The 22,450-nt window shown below is 44.5% G+C and overlaps 1 protein-coding gene across 4 annotated transcripts in view; it reads right to left on the bottom strand.

Moving 5' to 3' along the window:
* The window catches only part of LOC129859370 (POU domain, class 6, transcription factor 2-like), a 93,498-nt gene that overhangs the window by 39,512 nt on the left and 31,536 nt on the right, over positions 1-22,450 (bottom strand). For all 4 annotated transcript variants that reach the window (XM_055929087.1, XM_055929086.1, XM_055929084.1 and 1 more), the window contains one exon: positions 7,230-7,567. In XM_055929087.1, the coding sequence (XP_055785062.1) occupies positions 7,230-7,567 (338 nt within the window). The remainder of the gene's footprint in view (positions 1-7,229; positions 7,568-22,450) is intronic.

The raw sequence follows: 22,450 nt of genomic DNA on the forward strand, positions 1-22,450 counted from the left end.
AGTTAGATGACACAATTTGCTGACCAGAAGGACCGCCGCGCCACCTTCCTGTTCAAATGAGCACAACAAGGTGAGTGCAAAAAACTCTTGTATGCTGCTGCATAAATGATGTAATATGCCAGGGAGATATGTACAGTATACTGTAGCTAAGAATGTAATACTAAGTGTATGTTGTGTAGTAAGCTGTTAGTAGCCCATGTGCCTCACAATAATAATTTGGTCCCTTTCCCCCTCATAACTTAGCCTACTGTTCTGACTTGGTGGTGCACATGTAGCCTATAGCCTGTTTTAGAGAAATGTCATCAATCATTGAGTATTGTAAGAGCTTTCATTATCTGCTCATATGCCCCTTTTATTTATCCTACAGTTGGTGCGCAGAGAGAATACTGTAAGAACGGTCCATGTTCTGAATTCTGTCGCTGTACATTTCGAACAAATAGTTATATTGACTACGTCCGTCCTAGCTCGCTCATTAATGTCTTCATCGAAATGACTGATTGCCTCTCGTCCGCACGCTGTTCCCTTACGCCAAAGTTTGTACATCTCAGTTGTCAGTAGAAACCACATGTGTTTAAGCAAGTCAGCCATAGGAGCTATGTTTTTTTTTAAAGACAGTAAACGAGGCTGAATGAACTGTTTCGCTGCCAGACAAGGCTCCTCTGATAGCCAGGTGTAGAGGTGGTAAGGATTCACTCCATGGTACTGAAAAGAAAGCTCTGCTGTTGGAACATCTTTGTGTAGACCCTTTGTGGGCACCGTTTGTCACTGTTATAGTGCAATTCATGTATTGTTTAGTGTTGTGTTGTGGATTTGCTGGCAGGCATCAACAACAACAAAAAATGGGGAGTTTGCCCCACCAAGATTTACATGCTAAAATCACCACTGTAAATGGTAATAGCGGAGCCATTGTTTTGAAACAGCTGAAATGTATAGATATTTGAGACTTGTTTTATTGAGTTTTTACCTGAAACTGCAGTAACAACCTGCTACTATAGCTAAGAAAGTTGAGCTAGAAGTAACTCTTTGCGTTTGTCTTGGAGCTAAAATAATGAGTGTACAGACCTTTAATTGTCTGCACATAATTGTGTTTCTTTGCATTATTCAAGTGTACTGTGTTGCAATAATTACAGCCAGGTCATTATTTGACATCCATCCATGTCTGAGGACGTTGGGAGTTTTGCTGCGGTGTTGTGGACGGGGTTGGTGGATGGGAGTAAGCATCTGCCTTTGGTGCCATTAACTCCACATTTTTTAAGGTTAGGGTTAAGTTTAAGGTTAGGGTTAAGTTTAAGGTTAGGGGTAAGTTTAAGGTTAGGGTTAAGTTTAAGGTTAAGTTTAAGGTTAGGGGTAAGCATTTGCGTTCGGTGCCAAAGGTTGCATGTTTGAATCCAGCAATAGAAAGTTGTTTTGAGATTTTTGTTTTAACCCTTACCTTAATCATGCTGAGTTAATGCCTAACCTTAACATTTCGGAGTTAATGCCTAAACTTAAGCCTAACCTTAAAAATGTGGAGTTAATGCCAAACTTGACATTTGAGAAACATGGATGAATGTCTGCATGAAGTTGCTTGCTTAATGTTAGCTAGTAGATAGCTAGCTAGTGGAATAGTATGCAATAGTTAGCCTCCTGGCTAGTGGCTACTGTGACATTTACGGTACTTTTGAGCTGCGAAGCAAGAACGCCAACCAAACCCTTTTTCGGCTTGTGACATTCCTGTTGCTAATGTGAATTGAAAAGTGTTTGTACATACACTATATATACAAAAATATGTGGACACTAGAGGTCGACCGATTAATCGGAATGGCCGATTAATTAGGAACGATTTCAAGTTTTCATAACAATCGGTAATCAGTATTTTTGGACACCGATTTGCCTATATATATATATATATATATATTTTTTTTTACACCTTTATTTAACTAGGCAAGTCAGTTATGAACACATTCTTATTTTCAATGACGGCCTAGGAACGGTGGGTTAACTGCCTTGTTCAAGAGCAGAAAGACAGATTTGTACCTTGTCAGCTCAGGGGTTTCGTTTTTGCAACCTTCCGGTTACTAGTCCAATGCTCTAACCACCTGCCTTACATTGCACACCTGTTACGCGAGGGCAATAAGAAGCCAAGGTAAGTTGCTTACTAGCTGTCACGACTTCCACCGAAGGTGGCTCCTCTCCCTGTTCGGGCGGTGCTCGGCGGTCGTCGTCGCCGGCCTACTAGCTGCCACCAATCCATTTGTCTTTTTCGTTTGTGTCTGTCTGTTTTGTTTACACCTGTGTCCTATTAGTTAATTTCGGTGGGTTTATTAACCTCCGTTGACTGCTATGCTTTGTGCGGGATTATTTGCTGCCGTTTGCGCTGTTAGTGGTTCGTGTTTGCGCCACAGGTTTTTTTTCTCACGGTCGTTGTACCGTTTGGACTGTAATTAGGAGTAGAGATTTCTCCTCCGTGTGTTACGTATATTTCCCTGTGTGTGGCGACTTCGTTGGGAGTGTTTCCCCCACCTGTTGTTGTGTTGGGACTTTCTAATAAACATTATGCTACTGGGAATTCCTTGCTCTCCTGACTCCTGCACCTACCTCTTCTTAGGAGGCACTTAACACTAGCATTACACTTATCTTATAGAAAACAATCAATCTTAACATAATCACTAGTCAACTACACATGGTTGATGGTATTACTAGTTTATCTAGCGTGTCCTGCGTTGCATATAATCGATGCGGTGCCTGTTAATTTCTCATCGAATCACGGCCTACTTTGCCAAACGGGTGATGATTTAACAAGCGCATTTGCGAAAAAAGCACTGTCGTTGCACCAATGTACCTAACCATAAACATCAATGCCTTTCTTTAAAATCAATACACAAGTATATGTTTTTAAACCTGCATATTTAGTTCATAATGCCTACTAACATGAATTTCCTAAAACTAGGGAAATTGTGTCACTTTTCTTGCATTCCGTGCAAGCAGTCAGGGTATATGCAGCAGTTTGGGCCACCTGGCTCATTGCGAACTGTGTGAAGTCCATTTATTCCTAACAAAGGCCGTAATTAATTTGCCAGAATTGTACATAACTATGACATAACATTGAAGGTTGTACAATGTAACAGCAATATTTAGACTTAGGAATGCCACCTGTTAGATAAAATACGGAACGGTTCCGTATTTCCCTGAAAGAATAAACATTTTGTTTTCGAAATGATAGTTTCCGTATTGGACCATATTAATGACCAAAGGCTCGTATTTCTGTGTGTTATGTTTTAATATAGTCAATGATTTGATCTTTGATAGAGCAGTCTGGCTGAGCGATGGTAGGCAGCAGCAGGCTCGTAAGCATTCATTCAAACAGCACTTTCGTGCGTTTGCCAGCAGCTCTTCGCAATTCTTCAAGCATTGCGCTGTTTATGACTTCAATCCTATCAACTCCCGAGATTAGGCTGGTGTAACCGATGTGAAATGGCTAGCTAGTTAGCGGGGTGCGCGCTAATAGCGTTTCAAAAGTCACTCGCTCTGAGACTTGGAGTGGTTGTTCCCCTTGCTATGCATGGGTAACGCTGCTTCGAGGGTGGCTGTTGTCGATGTGTTCCTGGTTCGAGCCCAGGTAGGAGCGAGTAGAGGGACGGAAGCTATACTGTTACACTGGCAATACTAAAGTGCCTATAAGAACGTCCAATAGTCAAAGGTATATGAAATACAAATCGTATAGAGAGAAATAGTCCTATAATTCCTATAATAACTACAACCTAAAACTTCTTACCGGGGAATATTGAAGACTCATGTTAAAAGGAACCACCAGCTTTCATATGTTCTGTTCTGTTTTGCAATATTTAAACCAAATTGAACATGTTTCATTATTTATTTGAGGCTAAATTGATATTATTGATGTATTATATTAAGTTAAAATAAGTGTTCATTCAGTATTGTTGTAATTGTCATTATTACAAATAAAAACAATTGGCCGATTAATCGGTATCGGCTTTTTTTGGTCCTCCAATAATCGGTATCGGTATCGGCGTTGAAAAATCATAAACGGTCGACCTCTAGTGGACACCCCTTCAAATTAGTGGATTCGGCTATTTCAGCCACACCCATTGCTGACAGGTGTATAAAACCAAGCACACAACCATGCAATCCTCATATACAATTGGCAATAGAAAATTACATTGGCAATAGAATGGCCTGTACTGAAGAGCTCAGTGACTTTCAGCATGGCACCGTCATAAGATGCCACCTTTCCAACAAGTAGGTTTGTTCACATTTCTGCCCTGCTAGAGCTGCTCTGGCCAACTCTATGTGCTGTTATTGTGAAGTGGAAACATCTAGGAGCAACAATGGCTCAGCCGTGAAGTGGTAGGCCACACAAGCTCACAGCCCGGGACCGCGGAGTGCTGAAGCGCATAAAAATCGCCTGTTCTCGGTTGCAACACTCACTACCGAGTTCCAAACTGCCTCTGGAAGCAACGTCAGCACAATAACTGTTTGTCGGGGGCTTCATGAAATGGGTTTCCATGGTCGAGCAGCCACACGCAATGCCAACCGTCGGCTGGAGTGGTATAAAGCTCACCGATATTGGACTCTGGAGCACACTTCAGGGAAAAGGGGATAACTAGTCAGCTGTACAACTGAAATGTGTCTTCTGCATTTAACCCAACCCCTCTGAATCAGAGAGGTGCGGGGTGCTGCCTTAATCAACATCCACATCTTCAGCACCCGAGGAACAGTGGGTTAACTGCCTTGCTCAGGGGCAGAACATCAGATTTTTACCTTGTCAGCTCAGGGATTTCAATCCATGAACTTTTTGTTCACTGGCCCAACTCTCTAACCACTAGGCTACCTCACCATCTGACAATCTGACGGACGAATCTGGGTTTGGTGGATGCTAGGAGAACGTTACCTGCCGGAATGCATTGTGCCAACTGTAAAGTTTGGTGGAGGAGGAATAATGGTCTGGTGCTGTTTTTCATGGTTCGAGCTAGGCCCCTTAGTTCCAGTGAAGGGAAATCTTACAGCATACAGTTAAATTCTAGACGATTCTCTGCTTCCAACTTTGTGGCAAAAGTTTGAAGAAGGCCCTTTCCTGTTTCAGCATGACAATGCCCCTGTGCACAAAGCGAGGTCCATACAGAAATGGTTTGTCTAGATCGGTGTGGAAGAACTTGACTGGCCTGCACAGATCCCTGACCTCAACCCCATTGAACATCTTTGGGATGAATTGGAACGCCGACTGCGAGCCAGGCCTAATCGTCCAACATCAGTCCCCGACCTCACTAATGCTTTGTAGCTGAATGGAAGCAAGTCCCCTCAGCAATGTTCCAACATCTAGCGGGAAAGCCTTCCCAGAAGAGTGGAGTCTGTAATAGCAGCGAAGGGGAGACCAACTCCATATTAATTCCCATGATTTTGGAATGAGATATTTTGGTCATGTAGTGTATTATGTCAATTGAGATTTTCGTCCTGATAACTCTATTCAGTGAGAATCAGCTCACAGACATCTAGCGCTGTTGATTCTATTCACCTCCCAGTGGTGGACAATTAGGAGAGTAATAGTCTCCTAATGAATGTTTGTCTATCTGACACTCCCTTTGCTTATTAAAACTAATGGCTGTGGTTATTAAAACAAATGGTTGAATGGCTGAGTGGTCATGTGTGTGTGAATAATAGGAGATGAAATGAGAGCTGTTATCTTTGCTAGAGTGCATCTCAAATGGCACCCTATTCCCTATATAGTGTACTACTTTAAAACCAGAGTCTTATGAAAAAGTAGTGAAAAGTAGTGCAGTAAATAGGGAGCCCTTTGGGACGCAGCCCTAGCACGCACGCACACACACACACACACACACACACACACACACACACACACACACACACACACACACACACACACACACACACACACACACACACACACACACACACACACACACACACACACACACTAGTGAATGATTTCATTATAGTACAAATAGATTATGATTGCTCATTAATTGTGCTAGTAAACAGAGGAGCATTATATTTAATTGTGAGTACGTCAGGCACTGCGGTACGTCAGGCAGGGACTGCTCTCTGTAGCTATGCTTTCTAGACCTGAAATTCTTTTTTTTTAATGAAAAAATATTCAAAGAAGACGTAGGGGGGCTTTGCTTGATTGTAATGCACATCAGAACATGTACGTACTCAAGAAAAGAAGGTTATTACTGCCAGGTTTTGGCCCTTATGCTGGCTGTGTCTGAGTGGACCAGTACTGTGGGTTCGTCCCAAATAGCACCCTATTGCCTATATACTTTTGACCAGAGCCCTATGGGGGGATTTGGATGGAATAGGGTGCTATTTGGGATGCACAGCCTTTGACTGTGGTTATAGTATATGGTTGGTGTCTAGGTCTGGGAGGCAGGTAGCAGCTAGCCAGCTTTTGGAGGCCATTAAATGCGGGCGTCTGTTTTTCCTGCTGAGTCTCACTAGGCCGTGACAGGGCCGGAGAGGGGTGCAAGGGGGAAACAAATGGCCATACTCATCCCGGCCATAAAGAAGGGTGCAGCGCCACAACCCAATAAAGGCCTGACGCTGATGAATGTGGCCAGGGAGAAGGAGGCGACCCTGGCCGAGCTCCACCAGAAATGAAACCACAGGGATATAAAATAGGTTATTATCGTCACACACTGACAGCCAGACGGACAGAAGGGGGCCGAGATGGATGGACAGACAAACTGACGAAAAAAGGAGGTTGGATGAGGGAAGGGCAGCTAAGATAAAAAAGGTCTGATAAACGTTGATGAGAACCTGATGTATCCAAGAAGAGTTCAAAAACGATGCATGATGGCTCGCATCTCAGTTTAGTGTGCTTTGAATAACCCTCTCGCTGAACGATGACCTTGTCAATTACAGTAGATGCACATTTTAATGTCCCCACACTGACATCAGGTGTCAAACACTAGCTCTGGAATCATATCAAGTATAAAACAGTACCTAGACAAACAGGGTCTAATGAGTAGTCATCCTCATTGTGTTATGTCAAAATTGGCCTTTGTCTCTCCACAACACCCCACAACACCATATCATCACAATACCACCACTAGTAAGACTATTCGAGAGGTTTTTGTATGAGGGCGTCAGATGCAGCAGCAATAGGAAGTAGGCCTATGTAAGCTACAGCTCTTGCAACTTGGATAACACAAGTTAAAGATCATTTTGGGACTAACACAGTGGCATACAGTAACAGGGTACAGTGAGCTCACCTGCAGTGGCATGGGCGGTGTGACGGGCGAGGGCAGGCTGCGGGCCGGTGATTGGTTCTGCCTGAGCGGCGGAGACTGTGGCGGTTGGCCCGAGCCGGTCATGGAGGTGGTGGAGGAGGCAGAGCCAGGGGAGGGGACCGAGACGGAGGACGGCTGTAGGCTGGGCGAGGTCATGTGACCCCGCGATGACAGCTGGTTGTGGGCGTGGCTGTGGGAGTGTTGATGCTGCTGATGGTGTTGCTGTTGTTGGTGATGGTGCTGTTGTTGCTGCTGGTGGTGCTGTTGTATCTGTTGAAGCTGCTGCAGGTGCTGAAGCTGGGAGTTCAGGGATGAGGTAGCTGGTGAAGGAAGAGGAGCAGAACATCAAACTGATATCATCACTACTGTATCTTAAACCATTCATTCAAAAGTGTTTGTAACACATTCATGTGTAATCATGAAAACCAGCAGTCGGGGTAAGAATGTTCACACCTAACAATAGATAGACAATAGGTCAAGGTGTGGGGGTATAAATGTAAATTGTCCAGTCCCACAACAAAGTCTCGTAACATTGTAACCTCTACCACGGAGTTCCAGAAGAACCTGGCTTCAGTGGTGAGAGGACAAAGCTATCCACATGAACTGATATAATTGGCGTCTCTGGAGAGGAGCGCTTCATTTTCACTCGGAGGATGTCACAATCTCGCGTTTAATTGCGGGGAAATCTCCGAAGGAGAGTCATCCCTCTTGAATGGGCAAGTCGGAAGAAATCATAGCGTTATCCTCGTCTCTGGATTTAAACGCTATTGAAACCCAATGCACTTCTCTCACCGTTTCGGTGACACACAGCCAGAGATGGACAGACAGACGGACGGGCCGGATGGACAGACAGACACATTCGTGTGTACGTCAACACGGACGCAGCCACGAGGTTCTTAGAATATGCCATACGTATACGTATCCAGCTCTTCATATATAATACAGTGCGTGGTAGTGCATTTCACAAATTCTCAACCATTGACTCAGAAAATCTTTGTTTGTTTTTTTTTTTTTTTTTTTACAAAACCATAAGTGACTATATGAGTGACTGTTTTGACCTAAGGCATACAGCATTTCACCCTTATAATCACTCAGCGGGCAGTATAAAGAGAGTGACAAAAAAACAAGTCATTTCTAATGGCAAAACCAAATATTTGATCAAGACGTCAACTTTCTCCCTGACCTTTACCGGTTCTCTAGTAAAAAGACTGTAGGTTCTGAGACCAGTATTTGACTGTGAATCTACTTGACTTTTTTCCTTGAGAAGAGGGTACTGGCGGTGTGGTGAACGACAGGCCCCATGCAAAGATCTGATAGACATTCAGAGGGCTCTTGTTACCATTGGTCTGCCCCCAGCCTAATACTTGGTGGTATTTTTGCCAGTTCTGGGACTGCATGTGAGTATACTACAGTATCTTGCAAAAGTACTATTACCTACTTCCTGTATGTTAAGAATCCTATTTTAAGGCGTATAACATCAATATAACCTACAGTGACCAGGCTACTGCAACGGAGTCCTCTTTCAGCCTTTAAAACAATGAGAGGTCTCGAGAAATGGAGAGAATAACAATAGATCAATGGCAGAAAAGAGAGTGTTGGCTGGCGTTTGATAACACAACAGAGCATTTGTGAATAGAGGGGTAGACCAGCTTGTATACATACTGAATCAATGCGCTTCAATAATTAAACCAACGGCTGTTTCATAGCGAGATGAATTAATAAAACATGAGGGCAGACATTTCTTTGATTAGTCCGGTCGCTCTGGGTTCTGGAGAGGCGCATGCGAGTATTTGATCAAGACCTCCCTCTTTTCCTCGGCTCTAAGTAGCAGAAGAAGAATCCCAGTGAAGAAAGCAAGTGGTTGTGTCCCAAATGGCACCCTATTCCCTATACCGTGCACTAGTTTTGACCGGGGCCCGCTCAAAAGCAGTGCACTATAAAGGGAATAGTGTGTAATTTGGGATGTGGGCCAGTGTCTCTGTGCCAGTAAATAGCGGCAACACTTTTACATTTCTTCTACCTCCTGACACATTGACACCTCTCCCACACCCACCATGAATTATATATCATCTTTGGCTCGCTAAAGCCAAGAGTCCAATTCTCATTTGAAATGTTGGGCCAAGTTGTCCAGCAAGCTATGACAGGACTGGGCACCTCTCTTCCTGCTCGCAAGTGTACCGCAAGGAAATGTGGAGTGCGCCAGTTAAAAAGATGGAAAAGGGGAGGAATGAAAGACAGAAAGAACGAAAAGGAGAGCGAGAGAGATAAAAAGAGATTTCTGTCAAAAAATGTATCTAAACCAGGGGAAGATCAAAGAGGAGTCAGAGAATTTCCTCCAGCGTCGACCGTGAGGCCGAGGAGGAAAGAGAGGCAAAACAAAAGAATATGAAAAAGGAAAACAAATACTGAGGGAATATGGTAGAAGCCCCATGTGGCCTTATTATAACGGCTACACCGCAGGTAACTATATTCTTTAACAGCGATGCTTTATAAATTCTGTCATCTTGTTTAGACCGTCACTGACCCTTCTTCCCCCTGTTGCCGGGCACCCGGCTTAAGGAAGAGCATTTTTCTAACAGCGGCTGTCTGATTGCTTTGGCTGACCTCATAATCTAGCACCCCTGTATCCACTAATTGTTCGTGCTACCTCCTCAAGCAGACAGTGGATGGAGGAGGAGGAGAAATGGAGGTTCGGAGAAGATGGAGACAAGGGCAAAAGGCTGCCTGGATCCTATGGAGCCCATTATGTGTTCTTCACTCCCATGGCTGAACGTCCACCAATCCTGGCACTGTGTTCAAGTGGCCCTCTCACTTACAGGCACCATGCTAAGGGGTACAGGATAACGTCAGCCCAATCTGACTGTTGAACCAGCAAGCCTCTGATAATCATGATATTAAGAATAAGCCACAACATGGACAAAATACTGAAAATACATGCCAGCTGAAGAAATTAAGTCAAATGTTCATTAGATGTGTATTATTGTAAGTTGTAATCTACTGTATACTGTAGCACTTTTGGACCATTAGAGGTCCCAGTAGGTGGAAGATGAAATACCTCAAACAGGTTACAGTGATTCTCTCTCTACACAGAGGAGTGGGAGTCATATGACCCAGGATACTGTAGGCCAGGGGTGTCAAACCCCTTTTGACCCAGGGGGGGGGGGGGGGGGGGGGGGGGCGCATTTGTCCTTCAACGAGGTCCGGAGGGCCGCACTGAAAATTGGTTATACTTCCTCTCCGTCCAAATTTGCTAACCAATACTCCCTATCTAGCTTTCATTTCGGTGATTATTAGCGAGCTGTACACAGTCAAGAAACTGTATGGACCATTATTTCAAATCAAATCAAATGTATTTGTCACATTCGCCGATGACAACAGGTGTAGACCTTACAGTGAAATGCTTACTTACAAGCCCTTAACCAACAACGCAGTTTTAAGAAAATCCCCCCCAAAAAGTAAGAGATAAGAATAACAAATAATTAAAGAGCAGCAGTAAATAACAATAGCGGGGCTATATACAGGGGGTATCGAAGGTAAGAGGTAATTATGTGCATGTAGGTAGAGTTATTATAGTGGCTATGCATAGATAATAACAGAGAGTAGCAGCAGCATGTGGTGGGGGGGGGGGGGGGGGGGGTCGGGGCAATGCAAATAGTCTGGGTAGCCATTTGATTAGCTGTTCAGGAGTCTTATGGCTTGGGGGGTATGCCGTTTTGATTTGGTTTCAATCAATACAAAGTATATTGAGTTCGTTTTTAGGTCGTTTTTTCAAAATCAAACCACCCGTGAGCCGGATCCCATTTGTTTGACACCCCTACTGTGGGTTCTTGTCTACTTTGTTTCAGCGTGGACGGTACCACTGTAGAAATGAACTGTCGTCTTTGACTGCTGCAGCCCTGACTGTGTGAAGTACAAAGCGAGACTGATTGTCAAAGGTCGCAAGGCTAGGTCAAAACCGGCTCGTACGTCAAACAAAATGCTATTTTTGTTTCCTGTGTCGCTCAGGAGAGGATGAGAGAGAGAAGCAGCCACCTCTCTCATTACAACAGACCCCCTCTCTGGTCCCTGCACCATTACTGCAGTTCTCTCTCTGGGCTTGATTTGGCCTCTGTCCTTTTCTCCTCTGTGTTAACAACAGCTCACCCCTGTGTTTGTGTGTGTGTGAGTGGGTAATGTGCACTTGTCCATATCTGTCTATAGGATGCATATGTGCAGTAACTATTTTGAAAGTCAGGATATTAAATCATTCCATACATATAAGGAACAATAAAGACAAAAAATAAAGATTTACAAAGAAATTACTTTTAAGGAGAAGCAAGTTAACTTACTTTTATAGCACTGCACACTATATGTGTGTGTGTGTGTGGATGTGTGTGTGTGTGTGTGTGTGTGTGTGTGTAGTTAGGACACATGCATACGAGGTACAATAAAAAATACTGTATAGAAATAATGAAAAAGGCCAAGTATTTGTTATATACAGTATTGAAAGAAAGTCACCAATGGCAAAAGGTCATGTTATAATTGAAAGGAGAAGCATTCAATGTGTCTACATCCATGCTCATCACACTCAGCTCCCAGCAAAGGCCAGGTCAAAGCCCACATGAACGAGACAGTTAAGAAATAAACAGATAAAAGGACATTGACTGGTCTGGTTTCAACCCACAAAGTTAAGTCCATTGGTTAACTCTTTACTAAATCTCTTTCTGACATTGTATTGTGTGTATCGCACAGACATAACGATGAGGAGTCCAGTCAATTTAATGTTGTGTAAAGAGTTAGTTCTTCAAGTACAAAAATAAGAATATTGTAGGCTACAACATTCAATGAAAAATGGTACAATATGTGTTCAACTGTTCGGAGGCATAAAACATCAAAAGGTCAAAAACGAATTTAAAGCGACCACGCTCTATCTTCACCCCTCTCCTCCCAGCATCATTAGCAGACTGCAGTAAAATAGGAGTCAGTCGGGGGTCTGAAGAGATGCCTTCATGAAGTAAATGAAAATTCAATGTTCTGACTCATCCAGTATTTTAGGGGGTCGTCTTAACATTGCTGTGGTTCTTGAACAAGCAAAGGGAGAGGAGGAGGAGGAGGAGGAGAGGAGGAGAGGAGATAATGAGAGGAAACAACAGACCTATTATGTCTCTGCCTCACGTCCCACTGTGGGAGTACATAAAGCACTGTCTCGAATGGTTGCTCAATGAGCCACACGGATAATTACTCCACTGGAGAGAGATGGACTAGTCGGCGAGGCACTTGGCAATTATGAACATGGACGGAGGAAGGTCATTTCTACCCCGAGGATTAAGAGGAAGCACACTCAGACTAATAAACTGGATGAAAACATGTTATTTCTTGCAGAAACGTCTTTTGCACATGCAGCTGTTTCCATGCGACTTTATCAAGGTGGTAAATTAGCAAGAGCACTGACTCCAGAGAAATAGTCAATGTTATTGGTATTAGCAATATGGCGGCTCAATTTAGCATGCAGCATTAGATTTCAATGACATGTTTCTCTTCACCCTTTTTTTAATAGACATCGAACTAAAACCGAACATATTTTATTTTGTGTAGTGGAGGATTTAAAATTTCAGCTCCGGACATTGTGGTGTTACATCCTATAAACACCGAAACGACAGATAACGCTCACACATTGAACTAAAGGTCACACAACACATTTCAATGTCATAGGTTGCCCTAGACATCTGGGAACACAAATGTGTTTCTCAGTTTTTCCATTCGGTAGCTGTGGTATACGAATCACGTTGAGAGCATGAAAAATTGATTGCTGCTCCTTGGCCATGGTTAGAATAAACACAGGGCAAATAAAACCAGATAAAAGATCCAACTGTGTAAAAATATTACCTGCAGTCACTGTAGACAATATCAATGTTTCAGTGTCGCTTTGGAGGGGTTTAGACACTACAAAAAATGGAAGCAGTAGAGACTTGAGTCGAACGGGCCGTGGGGTTTTACAGAGTAAAACGCACCGCTTGTAGGGATCCACAGATAACGCTTTCACTTTGTGATGCAAGGCAATATGAAGCTGTGTTGTGGAATTCTCACCCCAGGGGAAGGATTTGAAAGTATTGACTATTGAGTCCTCTCCGTGGAGATATTAGAATACAAATAAGTAAAAAGATACAGTATAATAGCGGACCTACTTTATCTGTGATTCACCGTAGTAGATATTTAATTGCTATAATTGATTTGAATAGCATTTTTTTTTATAGCCTGTATCTGTCCACCTGAAAGGTCAATATCTTACATCAAAACAGTAGTACAGTCAATCAAGATGGCCGAACATCCCAACTGGCTCTTTAACTACAGCTGAGGAGTGACACGGCTGATCACAGTTGTCCGCTGAGGTGTTCTCTGTAACACCCAATCGGACATAATACTAGACATGGCTGCTTAACCCACTCATTCCCTACAGTAGGAAAACTCCCTATGAACAGAGCAGGCTTCTCTCGCTCTTCAAAAGTCCGTCCCGAAGGGAGGCTCAGACAGAGGTGGAGGTAATACAGAACGTGCCACTTGAACACATCAGACGTAAATCGTCCATCTAACAGTATCTCTGCCTTTTGCCATTCTGTGGTAGATAACAAAGGAGAGTCTGGAGCCCCTGTGAAGCCTGTTGGCCCTGGCAGGCCAGGCCGGGTTATTACAGCCCGTTCACGGTCCCATCATCTGTCGTCAGACCGAGGCGGAGGACGTGAGTAAAAGCCTCATGCAAAATTTATGTTCATGCGGCTGTTTCAGTGGGTGGAAAAATCAATATTGCGGGCCCGATGCACGGAGATGACTGAGTGCTCTCTGACTGACAGTAAAAGCTGGGAGAGATTGAGGGGCAACATTTACTGCTCCCGGAATGGAGTGTAGTCGAGCTCCTCTAATAGTCTACTCAACTTAAATTAGAATTTCATTGGGGATTATTTTGATAACAGTTGTGATTGTGGGAGGTTTAAAGAAATGATGCCGTTAGAAAAGAGAGAGGAGGGAGGGAGGGAGGGAGAAATAAGAGCACACGGCTTGTTTTCAAGTCCTTCAAAAAGCATTTCTCCTTCTCAGCTTCCCGGCAGCTACATTATGGGGTTATTAAGCATTGCTTCGTTCGCCTACTCACTCCCCCACTTCCCCACTTCCCCACTCCCCCACTCCCCCAGATATGAAATGATTCTAAAATAATGAAAAGACAATGTGGGGATGAGTAGGACATCATAGGCCCTTTGTTGTACGCTGCCTCGCTTACATAAGCTTTTGAAAGTGTGCCATATTACCCACAGTGCATTTGGAGAGAGGAATGCGAGAATAGAAAGAGAGAGAGAGAGGAGAGAAAGAATTCAGTGGGATGAAATAACCCCAAAACAATGGGATTTGCTCTCCATTCTTCTGCCTCCATATTCTGTCTTTAATTATTCCCTTTGGTTGTCTGTGGGAGAGTGTAAGCACTTTCGCACAGCACAACATGCCCACCAGCACAACATTGTCAGCCCCAGTGATGTGGAGACTTCTGAGTGACACAGAGCCTCTTGTGATTAGTGATGCTCTTTAATACAACACAACACAGCAGCGATATGATTGGGGGTGGGGGGGGGGCAGATTTCAAAATGCAAAGGCAAAGATGATATATGAGAGCTTTATGATGTAAATCACAAGCACCACCACTTGTGATACATCTCATAGCACATAAACCGAAATGAAGGCAAATACGCTGCAAAATGCAAGCATCAGAAATGTATATTTCATTACACATGCAAATAATCCAAAATATTTCTTACGCAGCGTTTAACATAACCTCAGCTGTTTCCTAGAGGGATTATTTGTGCCGGTTTAGTAGTTTCCTCCTGAATCGCATATGAGATATTTGAGGGCCCAGAACGATGTATGATGAATGAAGTAGTGCACTACTTATACGCTTATCATGCTCACTGACTAGCAACAGGTTTAGCAAAGGGCAGCAGCAGTAAATGAAATTCACCGCCGGGACAATATATCATCAGAAGAAAAAAATGCATGCACCCGAAACTTACAAGCCTTTGCCAGGTGCTTGATGGGGGAAGAGGAAGGGGTAGTGGAGAGGGGAAGGTGGGGTTGGGGTGAGGAGCAGGCAGAGGGGAAAGCAGAAGATTTGTTGAATCATTTCTATTTTCTTATGGGCTGATCTGTGTCTTGTAACCATTTCACTGCAGCCGGAAAAAGAGAGTACCAGGGCTAATTTCACAGTGAGAGCTCACTGAACAAAACCTCCATTGTCGGTGGGAAAAGGTGCTAAATCTACTTTGTCCCTCTGAATTACAGCCACATAATTCAGGAACCGGAGAGGAAGGGGGAGGAGAGGAGGAGAGTACAGGAGGGGTGAGCGATGTGAACAGAGACAGAAACCATTGGTTTTCTCTCTACCCTGAGATGTACTAAGTAATGCTCTCTTATGATCAGAGAGTAATGGATCTCTCCGGTCTAAACATGCCATCCTGCTCAAACACTATATAATCCATCTGTGATGTATCTGTGGTTAATCCAGATATGGGCCCCCAGGGACCCCACCACCCCCCAGACCTCCTGGGCTTTTGAGCTCCTCTGACACTGATACAAGCTCCCCTGTCTTAGCCCTGAAACACCAAACCTATTAATTAAGGCAATTAGGCCCCGGCCAGCAATTAGTAACCACAGATAGCTTTTAGCAGCCTGTCGGACCAGCCTTCTCCCAATGGCCATGGGGTTTGTTTCAACACTATCTGCTGTCACCACAGGCTCTCTGGTTTCACAGACATGGAACTGGCGAGCCGTGGTTAATAATGACCTTAGAGTGATCTGGACTGGATCCTTGTGACCCCCTGAGCCTTATGCTCTTTACGGAGTCACACTTTGTTCTGCTAAATTGTTTCTATTACTTTTCAAACACGCCGGACTGTTCCCCTTTGAAATCCCTGTGTTATGCCTGTCTGGTCACTGTAGGGAATGGAAAGGTTGAGTGCACCGGCTATTGATTAAAATGAGTAAATGTGGGGTGAGTGTAAGCAGTACTCATTAGTAGATAAGTCTTTATTGATTTCCTGTTATTATTAAGTTGATGGTAGATTTGTATTGAAAAAGTGTTGGGTTGTATTGATAATCTGATATTTTTGTATTGACAAAATTATGTATTCCGGTAACGCTTGAGCTGCTTGTCCATTATGAAAGAAATATCTATTACTTTTGAAAAGTATTCAGTGCGGTAAGAAATCAAAACTATATATTTCTCAGGATTTCTGACAAAAACATACTGAACGTTACCAATTTCAGTAGCCATTTTTTTTGTAAGTATCCCCAGAGGAAAATTCAGATTGAATAGCTTCTTTAAAATCCTCACTTGGTAGAAGGAAAAGAAGCCTTTCAGTACTTTTCCCTCCACACTTCTAAAACCTCTAACCCATGAAGAGGAATTTTCAAACAACCCTGTGGTAAAATACACTACAGTCTCGCAGCCTTTGCTTCAGTAAAGGTGTGTGTTTGTAACGACGTTTGGAGTTGAACGGCCTGATAAAAAAAGAAAATGGGGGTGAACGCATACATTCAACAACAGAGGACAGATCATTCAATAAGTCACCTCACTGAAAAATAGGAAGTAAAGGACACAGCTGTGTTACTTTACACAATTCTACATTGGAGGCCATCGGTGATAACACCATGTTCATTCCAGTTCTGTCCCATAAAATGACCATTAACATTACAAGTCATGCGGAACACAGATAAATGTAAAATGTCACCCAATTCTGCCAGGCGGGAATTTCAGTTCCACAAGATTAGCATGTCTGTCTGCTCTCTACCACAGCACCTTGTCTAATATTTCATTTACAATATTTCGTAAGGTAATTTTCCTATCAGTGACCATGTAAATCACAAATCAATTTTCATTTAAAATGCTCGACTACAGATTGTTCCTGAACGCGTAGGAATCGTGCCGTGGCAATCTCTGGCAGACCTTTAATGTGTGAGGGGTGCTAATCCTCTGTTAACCTTCTGGAGGGAAAATAACCAGAGTGAGAGGTAATTCTGTATATGCTAACAACCATCTGTCCGACTGTCTAGGCTCTGAGGTAATTTGCTAGAAATATTGGAAATATGGAAATGTAAAAATGTTTGAAAAACAAAATCTCTTGATGATTATAATAATAATTGTATTACCTAAAATACAAGTTCAGTATCGAAGAAGTAAAAAACATATATATTTAACACCATCCCATTTTTCATTCCATATTTGACTGAACATGGGGCGACAGAAGGAGTCAGGCTGGTAATGTAATGTATTGTTATAGTCCAGTTGATCGAATCAGAGCTGGCTAGGGTAAAGGGAATGTGTTCCAACTTTGTGATTTAATTTAATACCAGTTGGAAAATCGCAAGTCATTTCAGGCCTCCCTGCACCACCTCTGTCAGAATAGAGCATTTTACTCTTCCACACAGACCTCTATTGTCAGCCAAAATAGCTAGGCGACAAACACCGTTACTATCGTGCAAAGCATATGTAGAACTCCACATCACACCCTATACAGTACAGGTACCTCATGTGTAGTTCTTGGGTCTATGTTTATGACATGATGTTAGCAGAATGTCTCCCTCAGTGCTCTCTCTGCCGCAGTAAGGGCACATGTCAGGGCTTGCTGTAGTGAAGCAGCCACAGCCATGTCTGATTAGCATTGTTATTACTACACTGACATCAAGAGTGCTCTCTCTCTTTGTCTCTCTCTCCCCCTCTCTCCCTTTCCCTCTCTCTCTCTTTGTCTCTCTCTCCCCCTCTCTCCCTTTCCCTCTCTCTCTCTTTGTCTCTCTCTCCCCCTCTCTCCCTTTCCCTCTCTTTCTCTCCCCCTCTCTCCCTTTCCCTCTCTCCCTTTCCCTCTCTCTCTTTCTCTCTCTCCCCCTCTCTCCCTTTCCATCTCTCTCTCTCTCTTTCTCTCTCTCCCCCTCTCTCCCTTTCCCTCTCTCTTTCTCTCTCACCCCCTCTCTCTCTTTCTCTCTCTCCCCTTTCTCCCTTTCTCTCTCTCTCTCGCTCCCCCCCCCTCTCTCCCCTTTCTCCCTTTCTCTCTCTCTCTCGCTCCCCCCTCTCTCTCACCCCCCTCTCTCTCGCTCTCACCCTCTCCCTTTTTCTCTCTGCTTTAGGCTCCACCAGCAACTCGCTGTCCTGCAGCACAGCTGAAAACAAACAACGACATGTGGAGGAGCTGGGATTTAGCAGGTCAATGTTGTGACCAGCAAAGCTGGGAGAGTATGCCAGACAATGGCCATTTTTAAAGACATAAGCCGTAAATAAATTGTATACAGGGAGAAAGAATAAATAGTATTCCTCGTATTATTTGATCCTATGCATGATGTTGCAATACAACCGCAAATTGAGGACAAACGTTTTGAAATAATGTAACATTCGGAGGTGAAATTGAATTACACCTCTGCTTCAAAAACTAACATGTAGGTTTAAATAGTAAGTCTCAAGGGATAGGTGTATGCGTGTGTGTACGAGTGTTTGCCTGCTTGAGTGGGAAAAAAGGGTGTTTGATTCTAACCTTTTGAACACTGCTCTGGCTCATTCTGATTGGTGAGTTATTTTCTTTCCCTGAACTGTCACACAGGCAGTCGCCCCCCCACGTTTCCCAAACAATAAACTAGTGGCAGCTGATATCAATGGCAGAGATGAGAACCCAGGCGTCATATCTGCTGGGATTGCCTGGGCGAACCTGCCTCAGTCTGCTCTTCATCTTCAACAGCACCTCTCACTCTCAATTATTTGGCTGCTGTCACAACAAATCAATCAAATTATCGCTCCAGGACAGTGTATGCAGCTGCTCCTTATGGCGTCGCTAGTTGCATTACATTTGAAATGTATGAGGTCTACATTTTATCACTGTTATTTATGTAAATGCCACTCCCTCCCCTGCGAGTCACCTTACAACCGCAGCAAAGTTGAATCATTAAAGGAACGACGTGGAATACATACTGGTGGAGGACGCTTCCGAATTAAACAGGAGACGGGCTGGGATAGTTTCTATTGTGATGAGATTACGAGAGGGGTGTTGATCTAGGGGACGTATGAGAGGACTTGGAGGTAATAAAGTCTCACAATTCTGTCTGATATTATAATAATCCATCCTGATGCACTATGAATTTGACAAACACGTACAAAGCTGCTATATGTAACTTTATGGGCGATCCGATCAAATCTACATTGAAATGTGAGTTATGAATATGTCATTCTCATTGAAAGCAAGACTAAGAAGTGATGGATCTGTTCTATGTATGCTATTTCTATGCTTCCCTTCTTAAGTTTAGTTTTTGCTTCTTTTACTTTTAGTCCGTTTTGTACACCAGCTTCAAACAGCTGAAAATACAATACTTTTGGTTATTGAAAATATATTTCACAGCGGTTTAGATAGTATAATTAAGTGATAATTCCCTCGAAGCCGCTGTTTGGTGGATATATTGGCACGGGTGTTGTTCAGCCCTCGACTACGTCTCGGGCCGGCAAACTGTGGCATTATTTCCTCCAAACACCGGCGTTGAGGGCATTATTACTTTTATACAACAGTTTACCAATGTATTCCAATAATGATTGACATATTTTCATTAAAAACGTTATTTTGATTAATTTATTCATACTATTCCATCCTTCCACAAGATATAGTTGTCACGCCCGGACCATAGAGAGCTGTTTATTCTATGTTGGTTGGGGCATGATAGTACTAGGGTGGGTCATCTAGGTGATTAATGGTTTATGTTGGCCTGGCTATGCTTCCCAATCAGAGACAACTGTTTATCGTTGTCTCTGATTGGGGATCATATTTAGGCAGCCATTTCCCCTTTGTGTTTTTGTGGGATCTTGTCTTACCTGAAACGTGATAGTTTGACCTTTTTTCAATTGACCAATGCCATCTCCTCCCAAGGAGCCACCATTGGTAGGCGTGAGGAGTTGCTTCACAGTCTGATGGAAGGGTTCCAGGACGTGGCCAAACGGCACGACCTAGCATTGGACACATTGCAGGAGCAATTCCGTGGGTTGTCCACTAGGCAGCCTACCATGACGGTAACCTCCCAGCCCCTCAGTAACCCGGTTTCTCGGGAACCCCGCTTACCTCCCCCGGAGCGCTTCGATGGAGACTCGGGCACCTGTCAGGCGTTTCTCGCTCAGTGTTCCCTCATCATGGAGCTGCAGCCTTCCTCCTTCCTCTCGGACAGCTCTAAGATAGTGTACCTCATCATGCGGATGTCCGGGAGGGCCCTCGCCTGGCTAATCTGCCTGTGGTGGATTTACACACGCTAGCAGCGGAGGGTGCCTGGAACCCGGAAGTGCTGTTCGGCACGTTCCTGCATGGATTATCGGAGGAAGTAAAGCACGAGCTTGCAGCCCGGGAACTACCGGTGGATCTCGTCTCACTCATCGCCTTAACCATCCGGATCGATGGACGGGAACGGGAACGTAGAAGGGAGAAGAGGTCTGATAGCTCACTCAAGGATCCCACCTTGCATCTGATGAACTCCGGAAGTCCCTGGCGTCTACGTCCCCGAGAGGAGCCAAGCTTACCCGAGTTCCTCCAAGAGCCTCCGAAGAGTGACGATGTACCTCTTCCCGAGCCAATGCAGCTCGGCAGGGCTAGGTTGTCTCCAGCCGAACGCGAACGCAGACTTAACACCCAGAGTTGTCTGTATTGCGGTACTGCCGGTCATTAGGTGTCTACCTGTCCCTTTAAGAGACCTAGCTCATTTGTTAGAATGAGTACTCTTATGGGTCTTAAGGATAATTTTGCATCTCCCCCTACTCACCCCCCTCTCCATGCCACCCTGCTGTGGGGCAACCAGTCCAAGTCTCTCCAGATACTCATCGACTCGGGGTCCAATATGAGTCTTATGGACGTTACCCTAGCATCCGAGCTGGGCATCCCAACTCAACCCATCTTCATTCCCATGGATGTTAGAGCACTGAACGGGCGCTCTATAGGCCGGGTCACCCACCATACCACCCCCATCAACCTACAAGTGTCGGGGAACCACAGCGAGATGATCCAATTCCTGCTAATTGAGTCTCTGCAGGTTACCGTGGTATTGGGATTATCTTGGCTCCAGCGACACAATCCCTCTATTAACTGGTCTACTGGTGCCATCATGTTCTGGAGCCCGTTCTGCCACACTCATTGACTAAAGTCAGCTCTGCCTGCCCCGGGACGTCTTCCTGGGGGCTTGGAAATTGACCCGGACTTCTCCGCCAGGACCTCCGGGAGGGGTTCAGTAAGGTCCGGTCCACTTCGCTTCACAACACCGACTGGTACCCAAGAATGTCAAGCCTGATGCGCTGGCATGTCGCTATAGCCCTGCGGCTACACCTCATGAAGCCGAGACTATTCTCCCCTGCTCCAAGATCATTAGCCCCTCTGCTGTTCGTCCTCTGTTGCCCAGTACCCTCCGTATACTTCCTATTTTTCATGTGTCTAGATGTAAACCCATGTCTCACAGCCCTCTGTCTCCTGTTTCCAGGCCCACCCCTCTCCCTCGTCTTATCGACGGCCAACAGGCCTACATGGTGAGGCGTCTCCTGAAGGTTTGACCTCAGGGCAGGGGATTCCAGTACCTGGTTGACTGGAAGGGTTATGGCCCAGAAGAGGTGCTGGGTCTCCGCTTGGGACATCCTGGACCCAGGCCTCATCTCTGAGTTCCAACGCCGCCACTCCCGCTCAACCAGGTATGCGCCAAGGTAAGTCACCAGGTGGCGTCCCTAGAGGGGGGTACTGTCACGCCCTGATCTGTTTCACCTGTCTTTGTGCTTGTCTCCACTCCCTCCAGATGTTGCTCATCTTCCCCATTATCCCCTGTGTATTTATACCTGTGTTCTCTGCTTGTCTGTTGCCAGTTAATTTTGTTTCGTCAAGCCTACCAGCGTTTTTTCCCCTCTGTTCCTGTCTCTTGATTGTTCCTGTTTTTCCCAGTTTTGACCTTTTCTGCCTGCACTGAGAATGCCTGCCATCCTGTACCTTTGCCCCACTACTCTGGATTACCAACCTCTGCCTGATCTGACCCTGAGCCTGCCTGCCGTCCTGTACCTTTGGCCCACTACTCTAGATTATTGACCCCTGCCTGCCTTGACCTGTCATTTGCCTGCCCCTGTTACTGTAATAAACATTGTTACTTCGACACAGTCTGCATTTGGGTCTTACCTGAAACGTGATAGTTTCACCTTTTTT

Source organism: Salvelinus fontinalis, chromosome 7 (assembly GCF_029448725.1).
Source record: "Salvelinus fontinalis isolate EN_2023a chromosome 7, ASM2944872v1, whole genome shotgun sequence".
NCBI classification, from domain to species: Eukaryota; Metazoa; Chordata; class Actinopteri; order Salmoniformes; family Salmonidae; genus Salvelinus; species Salvelinus fontinalis.